Genomic DNA, 25,778 nt, shown 5'->3' with positions numbered 1-25,778 from the left:
GCCAATCAAAGTCACAAGTACCTGGCAATTACCCAAACACTAAGAAGACCCCATGCTACTGATGCAATCAATAGCAGTGGCTATTCCCTAAGTAAACTTGATTAATAGCCGTTAATGGACTTCTCCTCCAAGAACTTATCCAAACCTTTTTTGAACCCAGCTACACTAACTGCACTAACCACATCCTCTGGCAACAAATTCCAGAGCTTTATTGTGCGTTGAGTGAAAAAGAATTTTCTCCGATTAGTCTTAAATGTGCTACTTGCTAACTTCATGGAAAGCCCCCTAGTCCTTCTATTATTCGAAAGTGTAAATAACCGAGTCACATCTATTCGTTCAAGACCTCTCATGATTTTAAAGATCTCTATCTTATCCCTCCTCAGTCGTCTCTTCTCCAAGCTGAACAGTACTAACCTCTTCAGCCTTTCCTCATAGGGGAGCTGTTCCATCCCCTTTATCATTTTGGTAGCCCTTCTCGGTACTTTCTCCATCGCAACTATATCTTTTTGAGATGTGTCGACCAGAATTGTACACAGTATTCAAGGTGCGGTCTCACCATGGAGCGATACAGAGGCATTATGACATTCTCCGTTTTATTAACCATTCCCTTCCTAATAATTCCTAACATTGTTTGCTTTTTTGACTGCTGCAGCACACTGAGCCGACGATTTTAAAGTATTATCCACTATGATGCCTAGATCTTTTTCCTGGGTGGTAGCTCCTAATATGGAACCTAACATCGTGTAACTACAGCAAGGGTTATTTTTCCCTATATGCAACACCTTGCACTTGTCCACATTAAATTTCATCTGCCATTTGGATGCCCAATCTTCCAGTCTTGCAAGGTCCTCCTGTAATGTATCACAGTCTGCTTGTGATTTAACTACTCTGAATAATTTTGTATCATCTGCAAATTTGATAACCTCACTCGTCGTATTCCTCTCCAGATCATTTATATATATATTGAAAAGCACCGGTCCAAGTACAGATCCCTGAGGCACTCCACTGTTTACCCTTTTCCACTGACAGTGGATGTAGGAGTCATGTCAGACGTGCGAGGAGTTGAAACATCTGGATCTGATTCCACTATCAAGGGTGGTGACAATTCTCTGGGTCGTTTAGGGCCCGAGTGGTGCTTCTTAGGCTGTTTTTGAGTCGACTGTGTCGGCTGTGCGCCGATGCGCGTCAACTGTGTTGGTGGTGCGTCAATCAGGCGAGGATGCGATGCAGTTGTCTCCTTGCATCGATGCGTTGACGATGCACCAGAATGTGTGGCTTCGATGCAGTAGCATCATAAGAACATAAGAAATTGCCATGCTGGGTCAGACCAAGGGTCCATCAAGCCCAGCATCCTGTTTCCAATAGAGGCCAAACCAGGTCATAAGAACCTGGCAATTACCCAAACACTAAGAAAATCCCATGCTACTGATGCAATTAATAGCAGTGGCTATTCCCTAAGTAAACTTGATTAATAGCAGTCAATGGTCGGTGTGTCGATCCCTTGTTGGTGTGTCGATGCTTTGACGCTTCAGAGAGGTGTTGGCATGTTTATCTTCTGAGCGTCGATACGTCAACTGCGTCGGTGAGGCATGCGGCCGCTATGCCACCAATGCATCCCCTGTGCCGTGTGCCAATTTTTGGCGGGCGAGCAACGGCGGGTGTTCTGACCTGGGGGGGGCGTCGACCAAGGAGGCCCTCCTCGACGAAGGAGACCTTTTCTTTCTCTTTGGGCCTGGGGATGATCTTACCGAGGCCTCAGAAGGGGCATGAGAGCCCGGAGCTCTGGATTGAAGTTCCTGAAGCTTGGTAGCCCGCTGGGGCTCGTGGGGTCATGCATTCGCAGTCTGCAGTTTGCTTGGTCATGGAAGGGTCCCAGACAATGTGGCCGACATAATTTTGCCACAGGAACAAAATTTGAAACCAGGATGCAGCATGTCTCTGGCTGCTGTTCAAATCACTTCAAACTTCTGTTGTTTTGTTCAGGTTTTTTTTTTCACAGAAACTTCTCAGTCTCTCAGGAGAGTAGAGCTCCGCGTGGTAACTGCCGTGCGGAAAAAAACTGACTGAGGAGCCTGAGGCAAATCAGAGAAGATATGAGGGAGCACCTAGCTGAAAGACTTTACTAGACTTAGAAAGCTCTGCCACCTAATGGCATGGAAGACATTCCCATACAGCATGGCTAATTAGCTGCTTATTTACGTGAAAATCACATTACAGCCGTACCTGAATTTAATATAACTCAAAATATTCCAAATTTACAATTCATTCCCACTCATTCATCTTTTTTCCAACTGTCTTGCTAATGGTCATGACATCCAAGATCCTTCCACACTGATGGAGAGATCCTCAGCTACAGGACTGAGACTAAATAACTTGGAGATCAAATATGCACATGATCTGCTCATTTTATTCCCTAGGTCAGAAAGTTTGCAAAATAACCTAAACCTGCTAGAGAACTTCTGAATGGGCACAGGTAAATCTGGAAGAAGACAAACTTTTTTTTTTTTTTTCAGAAAAAGCCAAAATACCTCCATCAATTCAAATTCTGCTTAAATAACTAAGAAGTACTACACACTCAAAATTATGTACACCTAGGGCTCACACTAAGGAATCAATTTATATAATTCCTATTTCTGTGTGTATGGGGAAAATGCTTAGTAAATCAGGCCCTAAATGCAGCCGGGATCTTTAAAATTGGCTATAAAGACATGACAAGAAAAAAATCCTAAGGGCCTCTAATAAGTCTCTGGCCAATTTCAACTTCCTAATAAGTCTACCATTAAAATTATTTTCTAGCATCATTCAACCAATTTCTTTTTAGAGTTTCACAATGTATCTTATTGTTCATTTGGTTTGTTGTTGTCCATATTGCTGATGTTCCTTTGTACCTTACCTACAGGTCTTCGGACAAATAGGCGTCTGCTATGATGAAATGAATATACTTTGCATCCATAGAAACTCTCCCAGGCTCGGCTGCAGAGCAGAAGTAGAATGTTTCTCCTAATGCATCATAAAACAAAACAAATTCAGGATTGGTGTCACCTTAATAACAGCTTCACAGACTTCCTTTACTACCAGGCACATTGTGAATACAAAAACCCTGCATAAAGGATATAAACTATAAAGCAAACCCACTATACCATAACAGCATTACCTGCCAGGAATCAAACAGCAACAACCTTCCAATGAAAAGGTAACATTGCAGATACTGCAAAAGAGAGAAATATTTACAAGGTTTGTACAAAATTATTTTTAATCAAATATAACTTATTTAAACAAATTACAATAAATCTTACAAAATGTCTATTGTACAATACATACTTTGGTCTAATGTACAACTACATATTATACATGTTTTATTATCGTTGGATCATATCCACACCTCCTAAAACCATAATAAAAACATCAATCAACAGTCACATCCACTCATACAATTCTGTACTCTCTAAACACACTGGGCCAGATTTTTGGAGGATTTACGCGCGTAACTGGTGTTATGGGCGCCAGGCCTATTTTTAAAAGGTCTGGCGTCGCACGTGTAAGTCCCGGGGCTTGCAAAAAGAGGTGGGGAGGGGGTGGGGCAGTCCAGGGGTGGGGCCAGAGGCTCCCGGCACAGTGGCCATTTGTCCTGGGGATCGCACGCCGGCAGTTGGCCAACACGCACAACTTACTTCAGCCCCACTATTTTTTTTATTTAGGTGTTTTATATACCGTCATTCCAAAAGAAGAACACAAAGGTTTACAATATTAGTATTTATATTCTTGGTCAACAATCACATACTGTGTGTCAACATTCACATTCTTGGTCAACACTACAGCAAATACATATTCTAGTTCATGTTTATACATATTCTAGGATATCACAATATCAAATATATAATCTAGTTCATATTCATACATTTTCTAAGTCGACACAAAGGTATATATAAATTCTAATTCTACTTATAATACACTTTACATCGTTCATTACTTATTGCTTGCTCCCTAACATTATCTGTGGTACTGACATTGAAGTTATCAGCATATTGGTATTTTACGTTAAATCGTATGCATTTCTAAAGAGCCATGTTTTCAGTTCACTTATGAAACTCTTTCTTTCTGTTATCTGACATAATGACTCTCTGAGAGAGTTCCACAAATTGGGGCCCACTCTGGAAAACATTCGGTCTCTTATTTGCGTTAGGTGTGTGTTCTGTGTAAAAGGCACCATTAGAAGTCCTTTTTTTTTGTGATCTTAGGACTCTCTGTGGTGTGCAATGTTGAAGTGTCACGCCTAATAAACATGGGTTAATATTGTTGATGATACTGAAAATTAGAGTTAATACTTTATAATGAATTCAGGATTGTATAGGAAACCAGTGCAGTGCTACCAGCAAGGGGGGTGATGTGTTTGAATTTCCTTGTCCCTAGTAAGAGTCTAGCAGAGGCATTTTGAAGTAAATGTAGTGGTTTTAGTAGTCCTGAGAGTAGGCCTAGTAATAAGGAGTTGCAGTAGTCTAAGGGGTCATTTATCAAAGTGCTATATGGCGTTTTCGCATGCAAAAAACGCCTTTAACACATGCAAAAATGCCTTAAACATGTGAAAGCACCATTAATGTGTGCAAAAGCACCATAACGCATGGTGCGAAGCAAATGACAAAAAAAGGGGAGGATATTGGGGCTGTATTTTTAGCCACGTGGTCGGGGCTCACAGTTTTGCGAAGCCATATTGCACGGCTTTAATGCGAATTTTAAACAGCCTAGCTATCAGGGCCCTACGGGGGGTGGGAAGAGAGACAGGCTAGCCATAATGCCCTCATACTAGATAGGTATTTATATTTCTATGGGAGGCCTACCTAGTAACTCGAGGTGAGGTTTAGGTATTAGTGTAGGGGTTAGGGAGCCACTTTGGCATTCAAAGTGAGAGGGCTCCCCCCTCCCCCCCTCCCCTCCCTTACCTAACCTACCCCCCCCAGCCCTACGCACGCTGCCCTTTCCCTCCGAGGCCGCTCCGATTTCGGAGCGGCCTCGGAGGGAACTTTCCTTCGGCCTCCCCCCACCTTCCCCTCCCTTCCGCTACCTAACCGAGCCTCTCCAGCCCTATCTACACCCCCCTTACCTTTATCGTGAAAGTTATGCCTGCTCCAGGCAGGCGTAACTAGAGCACGCTGATCGGCCGCCGCCGCCGCTGCGTGATTCCCCGGCCCTGGAGCAATTTCGGAGGCCTCGGCCATGCCCCCGAAATGCCCCCGGCCGGTGCCACGCCCCCGACACGCCCCCGGAACGCCCCAAACATTGCGCCGCCCCCGACACGCGTCCCGGGGCTTGTGTGCGCCGCCGAGCCTATGCAAAATAGGTTCGGCGCGCGCAGGGGGGTTTTGAAAGGGTTAAGAACATAAGAAAATGCCATACTGGGTCAGACCAAGGGTCCATCAAGCCCAGCATCCTGTTTCCAACAGTGGCCAATCCAGGCCATAAGAACCTGGCAAGTACCCAAAAACTAAGTCTATTCCATGTTACCATTGCTAATGGCAGTGCCTATTCTCTAAGTGAACTTAATAGCAGGTAATGGACTTCTCCTCCAAGAACTTATCCAATCCTTTTTTAAACACAGCTATACTAACTGCACGAACCACATTCTCTGGCAACAAATTCCAGAGTTTAATTGTGCGTTGAGTAAAAAAGAACTTTCTCCGATTAGTTTTAAATGTGCCCCATGCTAACTTCATGGAGTGCCCCCTAGTCTTTCTACTATCCGAAAGAGTAAATAACCGATTCACATCTACCCGTTCTAGACCTCTCATGATTTTAAACACCTCTATCATATCCCCCCTCAGCCGTCTCGTCTCCAAGCTGAAAAGTCCTAACCTCTTTAGTCTTTCCTCATAGGGGAGTTGTTCCATTCCCCTTATCATTTTGGTAGCCCTTCTCTGTACCTTCTCCATCGCAATTATATCTTTTTTGAGATGCGGCGCAAACCCTTTGAGATGCGTCGCAAACCCTTTTAAAATCTACCCCAAAGTAATTTGTGGCAGAGAGAAAACTGAAACAGACAGGTCTCATTTATAAAATCTACCCTTTTGTGTGTCTAATATTGCACATTTAAAAACTTTGGTTATATGTTGTTGAACACAAGTTTCTTTATAATAACATCTCTCAATTAAATATTTGTGCATGTGGGTGCATTCTCCCTGCTGAAAGTGTCTTTGGTGCACATGCGGGGCAAAGGGGACATAAACCCTGAAAGGACTGTGAGCAAACTCTTTTACGGAACTGTTCTACTACGACAAAACCAAAAAATAATATCAATGATGATGTTAATAATAAACCTAACGATTGTTTGAATATGTTAACATTTTTTTCTTTTATAGGCAGAAGGACTGTACTGTGCATCTCTTACTGTAATGTCATTTCCAGTGAAATCATTAAACACGACTATCTTCACATGCTCCAAGGTAATGCTGTCTCTGAAAACAAAATAGCCATTGACTGAGCATGCCCTACAATAACCTCTTTTCCTATGAGATCATAAAACATGGCTACCTCCACATGCTCCGCAGTAATGTTTACTGTGCAAGATTGACCTATACGTGCTGGGTTGTGATGTTATTTCCTGACCCCCATACTCCCCTAGCACCGCAGCACCTACACAGACTGATAGGACTCAACGTATAGTGGAAACCATAGTATCGTTATTATAAATGTGTTTATATCATACTTTATTACAGTTTGTTTCTAAACCACAAAACAGATTACATGGTAGCTTTATTTCAAATACATTGCATTTCCGAAAATAAGAGATGCAAGAACTTCTATCCTTAGATAAAGAAAATTGGAAGCTATGATTCATTTTTCTATTCACATCTTTTGCACCAAACGGATGTGTAAGACAGAGTCAAATTATAATATTTTGTAACAACATCTGAAAATTAAATTGTTACATTTATTGCTTATCACATAAAATATACATTCTTTATAAAGAAAGCCCAGGGAATAGTCTTTTTCCATCTGTCAGCATGCATTGTTTTGTCTTCAATAGCAGAGGGTTGACAAAACGTCTGATTTCTCTTCTATTCTCATCTTTTAACAAAAAAAAGCATAAGAACATAAAAACTTTGCCATGCTGGGTCAGACCAAGGGTCCATCAAGCCCAGCATCCTGTTTCCAACAGAGGCCAAACTAGGCCACAAGAACCTGGCAATTACCCAAACACTAAGAAGATCCCATGCTACTGCTGCAATTAATAGCAGTTTCAATTACTTAAGTACATTTGATTAATAGCCGTTAATGGACTTCTCCTCCAAGAACTTATCCAAACCTTTTTTGAACCCAGCTACACTAACTGCACTAACCACCTCCTCTGGCAACAAATTCCAGAGCTTTATTGTGCGTTGAGTGAAAAAGAATTTTCTCCGATTAGTCTTAAATGTGTTACTTGCTAACTTCATGGAATGCCCCCTAGTCCTTCTATTATTCGAAAGTGTAAATAACCGAGTCACATCTACTCGTTCAAGACCTCTCATGCAGGCCGATACAGTAAGGAGCGGTAGGAAGAGCTGCGTTAGTGCCGGGCGTACCCGCGGTTGCCGCAAGCACAGTCCAGCTCACCTACCGCTTGATACTGTATGTAAATAGCTTGCAAATGCAAGCTGCGTCTAAGAAGCGTCTGTGAAGCGTTAGGCCCGCGCAACCCATTTTACTGTATAGAGCGCTATACAGTATCCTGGGTGCACTGGCCTAACGCTTCACGGACACGCTGGTATCTGTCATTTCAAATGACATTTGAAATGACAGGTACCAGGAAGTGGACGGTTCTCCTACGCTCGGGATTGCCAGTCCTCTCTCCCCTCCTCCCGAAGCAAGGCGCGAAAAGCAGCCTTGCTTCGGGAGGAGGGGAGAGAGAACTGGCAGCGTAAAGCAACGAAGCGACTTACATTTTTTGCAGCCCTCCTCCGGAGACGGACATCGGCGACGACGGTCGTGGCTCCCCTGCCTCCAGCTGCCCGCGAAGATGGACGCATTGCACGGGTGAAAGCGGCCCCTGTGCGTGCAATTGGGCCACTGAAGATGTGACGTCACATGCTGTGACGCCAAATGTCGTGACGTCACGCCTTCAGCGGCCCAATTGCACGCACAGGAGCCGCTTTCGCCCGTGCGATGCGTCCATCTTGGCGGGCAGCTGGAGGCAGGGAAGCCGCGTCCGTCGTCGCCGATGTCCGTCTCTGGAGGGGGGCTGCAAAAAAAGTAAGTCGCTTCGTTGCTTTACGCTGCCAGTCCTCTCTCCCCTCCTCCCGAAGCAAGGCTGCTTTTCGCGCCATGCTTTGGGAGGAGGGGAGAGAGGACTGGCAATCCCGAGCGTAGGAGTGCCCGTCCTCTCTCTTGCAACTTTTTTTTTTCCGCTTTCGTTGCTTCGGGAGGAGGGGAGAGGACTGGGGCTGCCCCGGAGACCAGCACCCATGGACGCGGCCAGGGCAGGTGAGCAGGGGCTGGGGGAAAGTTTGCCGCCTACCCTTACCCCTGCCTCTAACACAGGGGTAAGGGTAGGCGGTAAGTTAGCAGGTTAAACGCGCGGCAAAATGGTAGGGTAAAAAAGTAATAGTCGGGGCGCCTGTTACTGTATGGGAGGGAATAGCTACGGTAATTCAATTGTTTACATGTAATATACATGCCGCGGGCGGAAGGGGTTTCCCGGTGATTTAAGGACGCGGTAAGAGTAGGTTAAAGGGGATTGTGTATCGCAAGAAGGGCTAACGCGGCCGAAAAGTGGGTAGAAAGCGGGTTAGGAGCAGGGTAACCGCGGCCGCACTTTACTGTATTGACCTGATGATCTTAAAGACCTCTATCATATCCCCCCCTCAGCCGTCTCTTCTCCAAGCTGAACAGCCCTAACCTCTTCAGCCTTTCCTCATAGGGGAGCTGTTCCATCCCCTTTATCATACTGCCCCAAAAGTTTGTTAAATGTGTTTATATCATCCTTTATTATGGATAGTTTCAAAATACTCTCTCTCACGTACACATACACACTACAAAAAACAAAAGCTGCTTAGGATATTCTAGAGATAGTATCATTGTTATTTCAAAATACATCTTGGGTTGCTTCAAACATCTACCACAGTTTTCATTTCTGCAAAAAGATATAAGAACATCACTGAACTGTTTTAAAATATGACGTGTGCTCTCTTTTACAGATTATGCAGTTCATAAGCCTCATTTGATCTTTATCGACGCTGGGCCTAACTAGTTGGCTTACAGCCACCTGGGAGTCCTCTGCATTTTTCACAGAATTGATCAGATCCATAACCATATTTATGTCCTCATTACAAAGCCCCAATATCTCCATATTATACCCTGCCAACACCAATACGCTTATGACACAGACGAGACACAGCCTATCATAATCCCTTCTTAGTTTCTGCCTTTCCACATGCCAGCACCATGTCAGAAAAGCTTAAAAATTCTGTCCCCGTTTCCAAGATACATGCCTTGCAATAATTGCTTAGGATCTCTTGCCAACATTTCTTTATAACGCAGTCACTGGTGATCGTATGAGCAAGCTGAATATGCTTTTACGGTAAAGAGCATGTGTGCATATTTGTTTCCAAAGCACCAGTTCATACCACCATCTCATGTCCCCCCCACCTCCTCTGGTCTGGAAGCTGATTTGATGGCCACTGCCACCTGTCATCTTTTCTATGCACGCTGTGTGGGCGTGCCACTACCTTGCACCCACACTTACCCCAGACGTGTTGGCCCCATTCCTGTCCATTTCAACACCATAAGAAAAAAAGGTATTCTTGGCCTGTCTAGGATGATTACTTTGTACTCTTGTCAAAATTTACTCTCTATGTATGTTAACTATTTGTAAAAACACCCAGCTGTTTTACAAAAAAGAATTGCTACCACAGCCTGGGATCGAACCAGGGTTTTTAAAGTGGAAATCTAATGCTCTTGCCATCTGAACTACCATAGTTTTAGCTAGATGCAAGACTTTTTAAACTATTGAAATACTTTTTTTCTTTTCAGGATGTCTTGGGTTTGGATGTATGTCAGTTATTGTTTCCTGGTCACAGTACAGCCTGACAAGTTGGTACTCAATTCCCAGCATGCAACATTCCTGTACCTGTCTTGTGCACACAGGACACAGAATTTAGTTCAAATGTTGTTTCCTAAAATGCAAACTGACCCTTTCATATCATCTCTCTGCTTTCCAACTGAAACATATTTTTTTATATATGCATTTATATCATCCATTATGACATAAGGCATAAATGGTGGACAAACAAAACATCCTTTAATAAGACAAAATATCCAATATCCAATAACAATATCCACCAACCAACACCACTCAACTCTCACATCACATGTAAGCAGGTTAGAGATCTTGGGGTGATTCTAGACAACCGACTAAACCTAAGGAAAATGGTCAATACAACAACGAAAGATTGCTTTTACAGATTACAGGTCCTAAAACGACTTAAACCTCTCTTATTCTTCCACGACTTCAGGACAGTCCTCCAAGCGCTACTGTTCACCAAAATAGACTACTGCAGCGCCCTTCTACTAGGACTTCCCAAATCCTCTACTAAACCTCTGCAGATGATTCAAAATGCGGCAGCAAGATTGTTAACCAGTACCAGCCGCTACGATCACATATCACCAATTCTCAGGAACCTACACTGGTTACCAGTAAATTACAGAATTCTATACAAATCAATCACCTTAATCCATAAAACCATCCATCATCAACTTCAACTTGACCTGGAAATACCTTTCAAACTCTACTCTTCTATCAGACCAACTAGAGACATTTACAAAGGCACTCTTAATGTTCCCCCCACTAAAGCCACACGCCTCGCTACGACCAAAGACAGAGCCTTTTCGATAGCAGGCCCATCGATCTGGAACAGTATCCCATCAAACCTCAGACTGGAGCCATGCCTTTTAACTTTCAGAAAAAGACTTAAAACCTGGCTCTTTCAACAAGCCTTCCCTGAACCACCAGACAATCATTAGTTGGCCTTCATTCCTACCCGGTCTGGCACTCCGTTTCTCAAAGAAAAAATAAATGGACTCTGAGACATTCAGGTTAAAGCACCGTCCTTAAGTTTTTAACTTGTACACTCTATGGTAAAATTTCTTTTACCGGCCTATCTTCTTTCCAGCTTGTTGCAAGCTTCCAAGTTCTCTCCCCCTGTTGATTGTAACTTTGACTTATTCCTACTTATTGTTATCTTTCGTTTACGTGAATTTGTTACTCTAGTTTTTTCCCTTTTGTTAAATTGTAAACCGATCCGATATGGTAATTTACTATGAAGGTCGGTATAAAAAACTGTTAAATAAATAAATAAATAAAATGATGGGGTATCTGCAACTATCAAGGATTATGTGTTACAAAACAAAAACTGCATTGTCCCCCTCTTCCAAAACATGCCCCTCGCTTCATCATGGTTTGAAAGACAAGAGAATATCTGTTTCCAGGAGATAAGTGAGAAAGGGGGGTGGGGGTGGGGTGGGGTGGAGACAAAGACTACATCCCCCATCACGCCTTATTCCTGATTTCCCATGGATTTCATGAAGACAAGTCCAGACTTGTTAGAGAATTTTTTACATATGAAGGGATGGTCGGTAGTTGTATTTCCCCACAGAATGGCCAAACAGCTACAGCATATCTCAAAGACTGCTCTGTGTGTATTCTTGTAAAAGGTGAGAGGAAGCAGATAAAGTGGAGAGAAGGGGGGCGATGACATGGTTATGTATCTGAAACCTTTACAAATAAACACTAAGTTTACAAGCCTGTCAGGAATCCAGAGAGTGTGATAAAAACTCTCCCAGCTGGCACTCTGCAAAACTGTGTGACCCGGTACAGAGATAAGAAAAAAAATAAATTAAAATGTGACTATCTTTTTTTTACATTTTCTTAAAATGATAAAAAATATATATGCTGTTAGTTTTCAAACATGCACAGGTTTTAAAACGGCTCATGGGTTTCAATACTATAGTTTTCTAACACATATTGGGTAATTTCAATTCTACAATATTGTTTTCCCCTTTTTTAACAAAAACCAGTTTCTATTAAGATATGATGGGGAGAAGAAGGAGTGGATGGCAGTGTGGACGGCAGTGTGTCTATTCCTCCCCTCGCTGGGTCAAACACAGATCCCTGCTCTTATAATTCAGGAGAAGGATACCTGTGGCCCTACACTCATGCTCTGCCAAAGAAAAACATGTGAGCTGACTTATTTACACTAAGATTAAAAAAAAAAGCATTCATCTCTGCCCCTGCCTGTGAATAATGGTGAGAATATTAGGGACTGATGCAGGAATGGCTGTAGGATTTAAAATAAATGGCTTTCACATATTCGGAAGTATACCATCCGTAGAAAAAAAAAGGGGGATTTTTAGATGTAAAACAAAGTAATCAGGGAGGACACCAGAATTTGTATATTCTGTGCAGTGTTAAAGAGTTGTGTGTTTGCAGGCTTTGGTATTGTGTCACTGTTAATGAAAATATTCTTTTTTGCATGGTGGGGAAGCTCCTAATTCTGTTCTGTGGTTACACGTTAAACCTGTGAATAAAAAAAAATGTGGTGGTTTGCCTTTAAATATCCTGTTAAGAAATGTATTATTCAAATTATTATCATTATTACCCTACAAAAACTGTATTTTAGTCCCTGCATTTTTCTATTCCCCACCTACTGCTCCTGAAAGGCGTGTCTAGGCATGCCCTCTGTACAGGGAAGAGGATCACTGCTGTGTTGTCATTCACCAAACATGGCACCTCCCCTTTTAGCCGTGATGTCATTTCCAATGATATCATCCAAGATGGTTGACTCCTGTTAGCCGTGATGTAATTTCCGGTGATGCATCCAAAATGGCAACCACCTTTTAGTCATGCTGTTATCCAAGATGGCGGGCCCAGGCAGCCAAAATGGCTGCCCCCATGGGCAAAAAAAGGAGCATGACTTGGGCGGGGCTAGGCTACTATCAAAGGGGCAGGGCTTAATCCAGAAATGAACGTTGATTGGCTGGGAGGCAGGACCTGTGGGCAGAGTTAACGCAGAAGTCAATGCTGATTGGCTGAGGGCATGGCTTAAACCAGAAGTGGGCATGGTCATCTGTCAAATCAAAGTTTTTGACATTTACTAGGCCCTATATACTACTGACAATCATAAATCAAACTTTGCCCAAAGACCCACACAGGCCAGAATTTGGCAGCACTGCTTGCATCAGAATCAACAAAAATCCTGGTGTACCCCAAGTGATTGTCTCTTTTCCTCAGTGCACAAAGTTTATGGAATACTTCTACCATTTCATGACAACAAAAATGCTGTCAAGTTATAAAGAAGAGACCACTTCTTTCCTTAAGAAAATGGGGTCAATTTCAAAAGATTTTTGCAATAAGAATTATCTTTTAGATGCATAAATCTAACTAGTTATAAATTCCCCCTCCCCTCTTCTTCCTACAATCTGTCCACATAAAATTACTATAGGCACAGATTTAGCTGGCTAACAAGGGGTCAGGTCAGAACATGCCTGGGGATGGGCTTTTCCAATTTAGTCACTTAGCACAATACCGAGTGTTAACCGGGCAAAATATATTTGATTTATATTCTTCTTAAACGTGGCCACATAGATACCTTAAATCTACTGTAACTGCACCAGTTTTGTGTGGTTAGGTTTAATTGGATCTTCAGTCACAACTTTAGCAGCTGAAATGTGTGGCAGAATATCTGCACAAAGACTAACCAGTTGACTGTGTTGCTCAGTGGCTCTTTGAATATCTAGCCCAGTATATCTAATAGAATATTTATTATTTATAAACATTTGATATTCCACCTTTTCCTAAGTTAGTCTTAAGGTAAATTATAATCAAAATTACAATCCAAATTGTAATCAATCAAATCAAAGACAGTACGCGTAAGGTTGGAGTACATATACAGGTATAGCTAAAGACCAGAGGTAGATTGTAAGAAGTCATCTAGGCTGAAAAAGAACATTCACCACCCACTTCACCCTTTATCTACAGATGCATTTATACTGTAATAAGGTATGCACTTTGTGCCAAAGTAGTAAGATTAAAGTAGTAGTCCAATGGTGGACAAGGCTGTGGGCTCATGATCAGGAAGTTTTATAATTCAGGAAGTACATACAAGATTCTCTGCCTTGAAATCTAAGGGAAGGCTTGGCCAAATAGCCAAGATTTTTTTTTTGAAAGGTGAAGTAGGAAGTCTTAAGGCGTAGGGGTAGCAGTATCTTGATCCATATTTTTGGGGTATAGCAACTAAATGCATGAAGTCTCATTTATGTTAATTGGTGAAAGTCAGAGGAAAGGAAGTTAGGAGGATCATTTGGGAGGATTGGATTGCCCTTGTGGGAGTGTAGGAGAATAGAAGCTGGGAGAGATACTCAGGGGCCTTATTATTCACATACTTAAAGACAAAGCAAAGAGTTTTGCATTTTATCCTACTTTCTATTGGTAGCCAGTCTAACTGATGCAAGGTTGGTTTTATATGATACGTTGATTTGGTCCCTAGCAGCTGTATTCTGTAGCAGTAGAAGGCATTTGATGTTATGGGACACTGCTAAATAGAAAATTACAGTAGTCTATGTAGTTAATGATCAGCACGTGTATTAAGGTAGCAAGTTTTTTCCTAAAGTAATTCTGCAGTTGGCAAATCTAGCGTAGAAGCATAAAAGAGGTCTTTACCACCGTTGAAATGTGGGTTTCCACATTAATACCATTAATCCATTCATATGTATAGTATAGTTACATCTAATCCAATCATATATCACTCCCAAAGATGACTCCACTGCTATAGCTAGCATCATTCATAAAAATGTTAGTCAATGAGCCTAGGTGCTTTTACAAAAAGCAAGCTAAAAAAGAAATAAAAAATAAATCCATATTCAAAGGATTTGACTGGCTAAGGGGCTGATGCAAAAAACTTGTGCTGAAAGCGGGCGCTGTGTCTTCATCGCCCGCTTTCATAATGTGCCCCCAGGCACCTCTCCTGGGGGCACGATGCAATATTTAAATTAGGACTCACGTTGTTGAGGATATTAAGTAGGAGGCAGTACAGAAAAGCAGTTTTTTCTGCTTTTCTGTACTACTTTTAGTAGCGCTCAGTAATTAATACCTGCTCCGGGCAGGCGTTAATTTCTGATCGCTAAAATGTGTGTCCTAGACGCACATTTATTTTTTGCATAAGGAGTGAATAGCTAATAGCCTCATTCACATGCATTTGCATGTGATGAGTGCTATTAGTTTCACTCCAAGTTGGACATGGGGATTAGTTAGTGCCCCTACAACCCGCGTCCAACTGCAGGTTATACAGTGCGCTGGGCTCAGTGCACTGTATTGCATCGGCCCCTATGTTTGGGATTTAGGTTTAAATATCTCCCCCTACTGACCAGCTAAGTTTTAGCTGGGTTAAAAAAAAAAAAGAGGCAGTTCGGGGCATTTGGGGGTGAGGCTTAAACCTAGTTATCAGGCCGATACAGTACAGTGCGCTCTGTGCGGAGCGCACTGTTAACTCGCATTTGGACGCACGTTTTCGACGCGCTAGCTTTACCCCTTATTCACAAGCTCGTCCAACCCCCCCGAAGCTAATAGCGCCCACAACATGCAAATGCATGTTGATGGCCCTATTAGGTATTCCCGCGCAATTCAGAAAGCAAAATGTGCAGCCAAGCCGCACATTTTACTTTCAGAAATTAGCGCCTACCCAAAGGTAGGCGTTAATTTCTCCGGGCACTGGGAAAGTGCACAGAAAAGCAGTAAAAACTGCTTTTCTGTGCACCCTCCGACTTAATATCATGGCGATATTAAGTCGGAGGTCCCAAAAGTTAAAAAAAAGTTAAAAAAAAATAAAATTTGAAATCGGCCTGCGGCTCGCAGGTTGAAAACCGGACGCTCAATTTTGCCAGCGTCCGGTTTCCGAACCCATGGCTGTCAGCGGGTTTGAGAACTGACGCCGGCAAAATTGAGCATCGGCTGTCAAACCCGCTGACAGCCGTCGCTCCTGTCCAAAAAGAGAAGCTAGGAACGCGCTAGTGTCCCTAACGCCTCTTTTTGCCGCAGGCCCTCATTTGAATACAGAATCTCTCCTGTGCGCGCGCCGGGACAGCGGGCGTTCGCCCGCTCTCCCGCGACTTTTACTGAATCGGCCCGTTTGTAAGCTAGTAACATATTAATGACAGCAGATAAAGACCAAATGGTCCATCCAGTCTGCCCAGCAAGTAGTAATTGATACTCTGTGCAGGGTTCCCCCATGCTCCCCTTTTTTTCATTTACAATATCTAGGGATCTGCTGTTTTTCCCATGCCCTTTTGAAATCCTTTACTATTTTTATCCTCACCACTTCTTCCAGGAGGGTGTTCCAGGCATATGCCATCCTATGAAGAAATACTTCCTGTTGTTGGTTTTGAGTCTTCCCCCTTGGAGTTTCATTCCGTGACCCCTAGTTCTATAGTTTCCTTTCCAACAGAAAAGATTTGAAGTTTGTGCATCATTAATGCCTGTCAGGAATCTGAAGGTCTGTATTATATTGCCCCTGCACCTCCTATTCTTCAAGGCTTAGATATTCAGATCCTCGAGTCTCTCCTCATAAGGCTTCTAATATAGATTCCACACCATTTTGGTTGCCTTTTTCTGGACCGATTCCATGCTGTCTCTATCCCTTTTGAGATATCCAGAAATGATCATAGTTTGCCAGATAAGGCCTCACCAAGGACCTGTACAAGGGCATTATTACTGCCTTTTTCTTATTGGTTATCCAACATTCTAGAAAAAGGAAGTAACAATGCCCTTCTACAGGTCCTTGGTGAGGTTGTCAGTGTCTTACCTAACAGCAATGCTAGTAGTGTAAATTGTTGTTAGAGCAACACAGGATGCTGCTGGGATCATGGCTAGACTGTACCACACTTTTGACACATTCTTGAGATTGAGGGTGGTGGTAGTAGGAGGAGTCTGGAGCCATTTTAATTTTAATACCTGGGGGGGGGGGTTTCAGGCAAGCACATCCCATTACTTTTTCTAGTCATTTTGGGAAGGTTTGGGGGGGGGGGGGGGGGGCACAGGATTGGGCATGCTAGTGTCATCATTTTTACAAGGGCTCCCCCGTATGAAATGTTAAATAGGTCAGGGCTATTCAGCCTGGAGATGACTACAGGAATAGAGCTTTATAAAATCACGAGCTGTGCCCAACAAATAATTGGGGGTAGTGAATTTATTCTTTCAAATAGCATTAGGACTTAGAAACATGCCCTAAAACTATGGGCTAACAGATTTAAAACAAGTTTAAAAGTTTTTTAAATCAACAAATTCCACAATTAAACTGTGGAATTTGTAGACAGAGGATGTTGTCAAGGCTACCAGTATAGATAGGTTTATTTATTTGTTTGTTTTTATATACCAGTGTTCAATTTGGAATATCACATCGTTTACATTGTAACTGTATTCAAGAAGAAGGGGCTTCCGGTTTTACATTATAACATCAATATAGTCTTATTTATCAAGTAGCTTTATTCAAACAAATGGTAATGGAACCCACGAGAGAAGGAGCTATACTCGACTTAGTGCTCACTAATGGAGATAATGTCTCAGACGTCCAGGTGGGTGCCCACCTCAGCACCAGTGATCATCAAACGGTATGGTTTAATATCACAAAAAGGACACGAAAAAGAAGCACAAAAACCCAAGTTTTGATGTTCAAAAACACAGACTTTGATGAAATGGGGAAGTACCTGGAGGAAGAACTAAAAGGCTGGGAAAACGAGAGAGATGTGGATCAACAGTGGACCAATCTAAAAGGAGCAATCACCAAGGCAACTAATCTATATGTTAGAAAAGTAAAGAAAAGCAAAAGAAAAATGAAACCTATCTGGTTCTCAAAGGAGGTGGCTGACAAAATAAAGGCTAAAAGAACAGCATTCAAGAAATATAAAAGATCCCAAAAGGAGGAACACAAAGAAGAATATCTGGTAGAACTGAGGGAGACGAAGAAATTAATCAAGATGGCAAAAAGTCAAGCGGAAGAGAGGATTGCCAAAGAGGTAAAGAGTGGTAACAAAACATTTTTCAGATATATCAGTGAAAAGAGAAAAGTTCAAAATGGTATAGTGAAATTGAAAGGTGGAAAGGATCAATGCGTGGAGAGAGACGAAGAAATGGCAGAAATATTAAATGAATACTTCAGTTCTGTGTTCACTAAAGAGGACCCTGGAGAAGGACCGACACTAGTTAACAAGAAACTGGAGGGGAATGGAGTAGATGTAACTCCATTTACAGTAGAAAATGTATGGGAAGAGCTGGTGAAACTGAAAGTGGACAAAGCCATGGGGCCTGATGAAGTTCATCCCAGAATACTGAGGGAGCTCAGAGATGTGCTGGCAGGTCCGCTGTGTGACCTATTCAATAGATCCCTAGAAACGGGAGTGGTGCCGAATGATTGGAGGAGAGCGGTGGTGGTCCCGCTTCACAAGAGTGGGAACAGAGAAGAGGCTGGTAACTACAGACCGGTTAGCCTCACTTCGGTGGTGGGAAAAGTAATGGAGTCACTGTTGAAAGAGAGAATAGTGAACTATCTACAGTCGGGAGAATTGCTGGACCAGAGGCAGCATGGATTCACCATTGGAAGATCCTGTCAGACAAATCTGATTGACTTTTTTGACTGGGTAACCAAGGAATTGGATCGAGGAAGAGCACTCGATGTCATCTACTTGGATTTCAGCAAAGCTTTTGACACTGTCCCGCACAGGAGACTGGTGAATAAAATGAGAAGCTTAGGAGTGAGTGCCGAGGTGGTGGCCTGGATTGAAAACTGGTTGACGGACAGAAGACAATGTGTGATGGTAAATGGAACTCTCTCTGAAGAGAGAGCGGTTTTAAGCGGTGTACCGCAGGGATCGGTGTTGGGACCGGTCCTTTTCAATATCTTTGTGAGCGACATTGCGGAAGGGATAGAAGGTAAGGTATGTCTTTTTGCGGATGACACTAAGATCTGCAACAGAGTGGACACGCCGGAAGGAGTGGAGAGAATGAGACGGGATTTAAGGAAGATGGAAGAGTGGTCGAAGACATGGCAGCTGACATTCAATGCCAAGAAGTGCAAAGTCATGCATATGGGGAGTGGAAATCCGAATGAACTGTATTCGATGGGGGGAGAAAGGCTGATGTGCACGGAGCAGGAGAGAGACCTTGGGGTGATGGTGTCTAATGATCTGAAGTCGGCGAAACAATGTGACAAGGCGATAGCTAAAGCCAGAAGAATGCTGGGCTGCATAGAGAGAGGAATATCGAGTAAGAAAAGGGAAGTGATTATCCCCTTGTACAGGTCCTTGGTGAGACCTCACCTGGAGTATTGTGTTCAGTTCTGGAGACCGTATCTCCGAAGAGACAGAGACAAGATGGAGGCGGTCCAGAGAAGGGTGACCAAAAAGGTGGAAGGTCTTCATCAAATGACTTATGAGGAGAGATTGAAGAATCTAAATATGTACACCCTGGAGGAAAGGAGGAGCAGAGGTGATATGATACAGACTTTCAGATACTTGAAAGGTTTTAATGATCCAATGACAACGACAAACCTTTTCCATAGGAAAAAAATCAGCAGAACCAGGGGTCACGATTTGAAGCTCCAGGGAGGAAGATTCAGAACCAATGTCAGGAAGTATTTCTTCACGGAGAGGGTGGTGGATGCCTGGAATACCCTTCCGAAGGAAGTGGTGAAGACCAGAACTGTGAAGGACTTCAAAGGGGCGTGGGATAAACACTGTGGATCCATAAAATCAAGAGGCCGTCAATAAAGAGTGGGTGGCTCACCAGAATGACGGCTACTGCCTGGAGATAATACCCTTATTCAATAAACATACACATGGTTACTGTGACTCCAACATCACTCTAAGCTACAACAGCAAGAGGAAATGTGGAAAAAGGATTCGCACTCACAAAGTGGGGAGTAGCTGGCTTGTTACGGCGGTTACTACCCCAAACCAAATAAGCCTGATACTTCACTTTCAATACATATCCAGCATAGCTCTCTGCTTCAACGGCAGGGGAGAAGAAAAACTGATACTTCACGCATAGCTCTCTGCTTCAACGGCAGGGGAGAAGAAAAACTGATACTTCACGCATATCCAGCATAGCTCTCTGCTTCAACGGCAGGGGAGAAGAAAAAAGGATTCGCACTCACAAAGCGGGGAGTAGCTGGCTTGTTACGGCGGTTACTACCCCAAACCAAATAAGCCTGATACTTCACTTTCAATGCATATCCTGCTTCAACCGCAGGGGAGAAGAAAAACTGATACTTCACGCATATCCAGCATAGCTCTCTACTTCAACGGCAGGGGGGAAGAAAAACTGATACTACACGCATATCCAGCATAGCTCCCTGCTTCAGCGGCAGGGGAGAAGAAAAACAACCAATAAGGGCTGAATAACACAGTCTGGGTAAAACAAACATGGGTGTAGCTTGCTTATTGCGGCGGTTACTACCCCTACTACCCCTAACTAATCAAGCTTGATATTTCACTTGGTTGCAGCTCCATCACTGCTCTCTACATTAATGGTGGGGGTGGAAGGGAAATAGAACCAAAGAGCTAAGAGAAACAGATAAGTATGAGAGAAAAATGTGAAGCTTGCTGGGCAGACTGGATGGGCCGTTTGGTCTTCTTCTGCCGTCATTTCTATGTTTCTATGTTTCTATCATTGTAAATAGCTCTTATTTAACACTGTAACTTTAAAATAGGTTTGGAGATATTTTTGGAGGACAGTTCAATTAATTATTAGGCCTTCTAGACTTGGGGTTTGCCAGCTCTTAGTTCTGGGAGTAAGCAACAAGGAATCTATTTCCCTGTCAGGATGTGCCACTTATGACCAAGTGATCTTGGCTTAGTCACTGAAGCTGGATACTGGGTTTAATGGAGCATTGATCTGACCTAGTATCACATTTTTTTCCATTAAGTGTATTATTGTTGTTTTAAAACATTTTCTTGGGGGTGGAGGGCCGTCTGTGAAACTGCTGTGGTCACAGACGTTGCAGACACCTCGACAGTGATGGGGTTAAAGAAAGTGTTAGCTTTATATAGATATACGCAGCCTCACCTTCGTTACACTGGACCCTGTACCTTACCTGATTCTCTTCTGCATACCTTTGAGATTAAACCCCTGTGTGCTGATAAGGAAAATAGACACACCTACTTGTGCTACTACTCCATCTACTTGGGCGACTGCTGCAGCAGGAGCTATTTTCTGGGTTATGAAGGACTCCTGCTAGCATACCGTCATACCTCGCCCCAATTCTTAAAAGACAAATTTCTGCAACATCCACCACTGCACCTATCATAATGCCCAATGAACTTAATACATGTCACCGACGGGTGGCTTGGGAAAGAGACTACATATCCCAGCACCCTCAACTGCGATATGACGGTAGCATCCTGCGAGCAACGTCAGCACGCCACTGGAGTTTCCTCGAAGCTCTGGGCGGCGCGGACTCTAGTATCTCTATGGATGTCTTAGAGAGAGCCTGTCGCTTCCGCTGCTGAGCACCAGGGGACTACATTTCCCAGCTTCCCACGCTATCCGCGATCAGCAGCGGCCCAAAGCTTTGTAAAGTTTGTTTGGGACACAATTCCACAATTAAACAAGAAGTTGAAGCCATGACGAATTCTGCGGAGTATCCTCCTTTCCAACTCGGGAAGCCCCGGTTCGAACAGGTAATGGTAAAGGAACGGCTTAAAAAAATATCTCATACCCTTTTCACAAATCTTTTCCTTATTTATTTTTGTGCCTTGTCCGTTGCACAAATCACAAAGCCGGGGAGAGAGCAGAACCGGAAAGCGCTCACTTATCCTAATCTAACGGTTTCTGCACTCCCACTCCAACTTGTAGAAGCTTTCCCGCTGTGATCCCCTTCTCTCCCTTTCATGCAGTGATTGGTCCGGTAGGGCCTCTCCCACGGTTCTGATTGGGTCGCTGACGTGTCACTTTCGGCAGCCCTTTGTGTGATTGGTCACAGGAGTAGGGCAGGGAGCCGCTGGCTATCCAGGCCATATACCTGTGTCAGTATGTGCAGGTGCTGCGGGGCAGGGCTGGGTGTCATAATGCAAGTGCTTGTTAAAATATAATCCACACTTGCTGCTCTCATTTGAGTTTGAGACGAAGGTCTTCACTTTAAAGGTTTTGGAAGATCCTCTTAAATTGTTCTAATTTATGAAGAATTATAAGTATCTAATCAAAACATTTATAGGCATACATGCTTTTATTATTCACTATTTATTTACTGTAGTTTTAAATCTGCTGTAATTGAATTTTTATTCTTGTAAATACCGTAATTCTTCCAAGAAGCTGGACCAACCTCAGAAAAATACTATTTCATTTACCTAATTTAGTGTTTTTAAGTTCTGGAATAATTCAGGTTTTCCTTTCACCAAATAATCGAAGAGAGTAAAATTCATATTTAGAATAATGTTGTTTTGTTTTTTTTTAAATAAACTGAGGATAACTTTTATATGCCATTTTTTCTTGTCTTGCTGCAGTTGGATGCCATTCATATGTATCTTAAGAGATGTAACAAAGAGTTCTAGTAGCTGTATTGGTCTTGATGGGGTTATAGGAGTTTTTGTGGATTTTGACACCTTTGAAGAGGTATAGCACATGAGTGGTATGAAGGAAAGACAGATCTACAGCATTACAATAAGAAATAATTTGTGCAGACTAGATGGACCTCTTCCCCCCCCCCCCTCCCCGTTCTTTTCTGAGGATAAATTCCTAGGTTTCTATGAATTGCTTCATATGATCTATAAGTGCAGGCATCTTTTCAGTTTATTAATTAAAAATTGCTCCAAAGGGGTTGAGCCAGGACTAACATCAGGGAATATTTATTCATGGAAAGGTTGGTGGATGCATGCAATGTCTTCCAAGAAGAGGTAGTGAGGACAAGGACAGTAATGGAATTCCAAAGAGCATAGAATAAAGACAGAGGATTCCTAGTGACTAAATGATGGAGATGAAGAAAAGGGTAACTGGGGTAACCTGCATAGAGCAACAGTTACCCTGAGAATAAAATAAAATGAAACATTGCTAGGCAGACTTGATGGACCACTTGGATCTTTTTCTCCCAGCATTTACTATGTTACTATGTTTATCATCCAGTTACTCTGAGGTGCAATAGATAAGCTCTGGTGTTTCTTTCTTTTTTAATTTTACTTGAGATTTTCATTTAATTGCAGCATATTTTCTTTCTTTTTTTTTTTAACTAAAATATCACTTAAAATAAGTGTAAGAACATTAGGCAATCAATTTTATGAGGTTTACTTGCTTCTAGGAATTGTGGCAGTGATCATGTGACCCTTTGGGAGCAGGAGATATGCATAGTAATTTAAGCTATTTGGTGCAGTGCGGTGAGAAAGAGACTTAATAGTAGTCCTGCTATCCTCTTGAATGTTGTTGCCTGACAGTAAATGGATGTCAGAGCTAATGGGCATGAATGAGAGATAATACACTCTAGGTGTAACAGAGTGTTAGTTTGAAAAGAGACAAGAAGTCCATCGAGTGAAACCTTTTCTGCTGTGCCTGGCAGCTCCCTAGTGGTGTTTCAGGGGAAACAAAATGAAACTGTCACTCCCAGTTTTATCTTCCAGTGAAAGAATTAGATGCTTACATGACTCCTAAATCTGGCACGGTGCCTAAAGTTTATTTGCTCTGAGGGTTAATAGTTGTTCATGCTATCATGGTTAATTTTATAGTGCTTGACAGTTTCATAACATCCTTGTGGTGTTTTCAACCATTTTTACAATAGTACTGTAATGCAGGATGTTTGCATTCGGTAGTAAAACTTGATCCTCAAGACCAAAGAATTCACTGTGGCATCTGCTAAAAGTACCCCATGTAGGTATTTTACAGAGGTGTTAGATCAGGGATGCACAATCCCTTTTGGCATGAGGGCTGCACTGGAGGAATACAAACCTTCTACGGGTCCCAACACAATTTCAAACTGTTCTCGCCCTCCCCACTCAATTTTCTCTCTCCCCTTCACTTTTCTCTTACCTCTCTCTCTCTCTCCTGCTACTTCTGTCCTGTGACTCCTCCTGCTATTTCTTAACCCCTCTCCCCACAGCTTGGACTGAGGCAAAAGGATCATAGCTGCAAAGGGCTGGCAGTATAGGGGCAAAGAGAGAACATGCACTCAGCAGGAGATTGTACGCTGGGTTGGAGGAGCAGCTGTGGAGACTGCGAGCAGTGGGTCTGGGGGGGGGGGGGGGGGGGGGATCTCCTCTGGTGATCTAACCTGAGAATTCCTCTATTCCCCTCAACCTGCAGTGCTTCCAGGAGTGTGTGTGTGCGTCTTATAGAATGTGGTTTGCGTGTGTTTACATATGCTAAGATTTACTTTCTGAGGTCACAGTACAAGCATGAATCAAGAAACTTCAAAGAGAGATATGCTATCAGAGATATGTATAGGATTGAAGCTTTAGTGAAATTTAGGATTTCTGAAGTGGCAGAGGAGAATATTATATGAGGGTGAATTGTGTGGGCACTATAATGACAGATGAGTTCAGCACCAGGGCAGTGTATGACATCTTTGGAAGGGAAGAGAATGGAGGTGGAACAGTTTGATAGCATTGTCCAACCACCGTTAGGCAAGCAAGGGGTGACATAGTGACTTACCCATAGTCAAACAGACCATGCCATAAGGAGCCCTAATCGCTGTCTTGCTCTCCCTCTTAGACTTAAAGAGAAGTAAATAATTCTTATGAGAACTGTATTGTGAATTTAGGTGGCATTTATTTCTGTCTTTAAAACAAGAGTCCTTTGTTTAGCAGATTCATTTGCACTGTCATCAGGAGGAGCTAATCCTAAAAGATGTGATCCAAAGAGATTTGTTATCTCTCGACTCGAGCATGACCCATAAGCTCAGTGTGGCAGAAAAGTTGGCAAAGCTGTAGGCTTGCTAATTGTTGAACTCGTCCGCTTCTGAGTTATGGCGGCCACTTAATTTTGTTCTTTTTGGAGTTGGTGGCATAATGTATGGGCTTCGTGTTGTGTGAGATAGCGGTATGCATGTGCTGCCATGAACCATGATGTCAGATCTGGAAAGGGATGGCAAGCATACTTACATTTAAAAAAAAAAAATAGAGACATATTGTGCAGTCTTTCTGACAGACAACGCAGCTGATGCTTGGTGATCTTGGCAGGACTGGAGGGGCACAGACCCAGGAGCATTCTGCTCTGCAAAGGATAGTTTTTGTTTGTCTGCTGGATAATACCACCAATAATGAGTACACTGTAAGTGAAAAATGGGTATCCCTGAGCTAAAGAACTAGTTCTAGGAAAACTTTGATTCAATAAGACATGCATCTTTTGTTTATAGTTTTTCTTTCCGCTTGTGCTGAGCATATGTGCATTGAAACAGGATTTTTGTCTCTCTTTTGAATTTACCTGTGTTTGCTGTTTATCGTATTCTCTTTCTCCTTTGCTGTTGGTATCACAGTGTACTTCATAGCATTAAGCACAGGGCGACAAACCTTGAATTATCAATTCACTCGAGGTTATTTATTTATGTACCAATATTTATATTCTGCATAACCAATGCAGTTGTACTATGCGGATAACATAATATATATAAATATCATATTACTCAAAACAATATATAACAACATAAAAACAATAGACTAGAATGCACAAACCCCCCCCCCCCCAAATCTTAAAAACAGCATCTTAAATGAATTTAAAACCCCAGCTGAATTCTGAGGAAATAAGTGTGTCTCTTCATACAGACGTCCTTTGTCATGAAAAATGA

The 25,778-nt window shown here is 42.6% G+C and overlaps 1 protein-coding gene and 1 long non-coding RNA gene across 2 annotated transcripts in view; one reads left to right on the top strand and one right to left on the bottom strand.

Moving 5' to 3' along the window:
* Positions 1–2,903: 2,903 nt before the first annotated feature.
* On the bottom strand, positions 2,904–16,448 carry LOC115080469. Its single transcript, XR_003853569.1, has 3 exons — positions 16,338–16,448; positions 3,155–3,208; positions 2,904–3,000 (listed from the first exon to the last, which is right to left on the bottom strand). It is a non-coding gene; the product is annotated as an uncharacterized LOC115080469 (long non-coding RNA).
* Positions 16,449–21,393: 4,945 nt separating this feature from the next.
* The window catches only part of SFXN5 (sideroflexin 5), a 932,409-nt gene continuing 928,024 nt past the window's right edge, over positions 21,394–25,778 (top strand). The window contains exon 1 of the mRNA XM_029594581.1: positions 21,394–21,693. Coding sequence (XP_029450441.1) covers positions 21,637–21,693 — 57 coding nt within the window. The 5' untranslated portion in view covers positions 21,394–21,636. The remainder of the gene's footprint in view (positions 21,694–25,778) is intronic.

The sequence above is a fragment of the Rhinatrema bivittatum genome, chromosome 1 (genome assembly GCF_901001135.1).
Source record: "Rhinatrema bivittatum chromosome 1, aRhiBiv1.1, whole genome shotgun sequence".
Classification (NCBI taxonomy): domain Eukaryota; kingdom Metazoa; phylum Chordata; class Amphibia; order Gymnophiona; family Rhinatrematidae; genus Rhinatrema; species Rhinatrema bivittatum.
The sequence above is the reverse complement of the archived record's forward strand: the minus strand, read 5'-3'. Positions and strand labels throughout refer to the sequence as shown.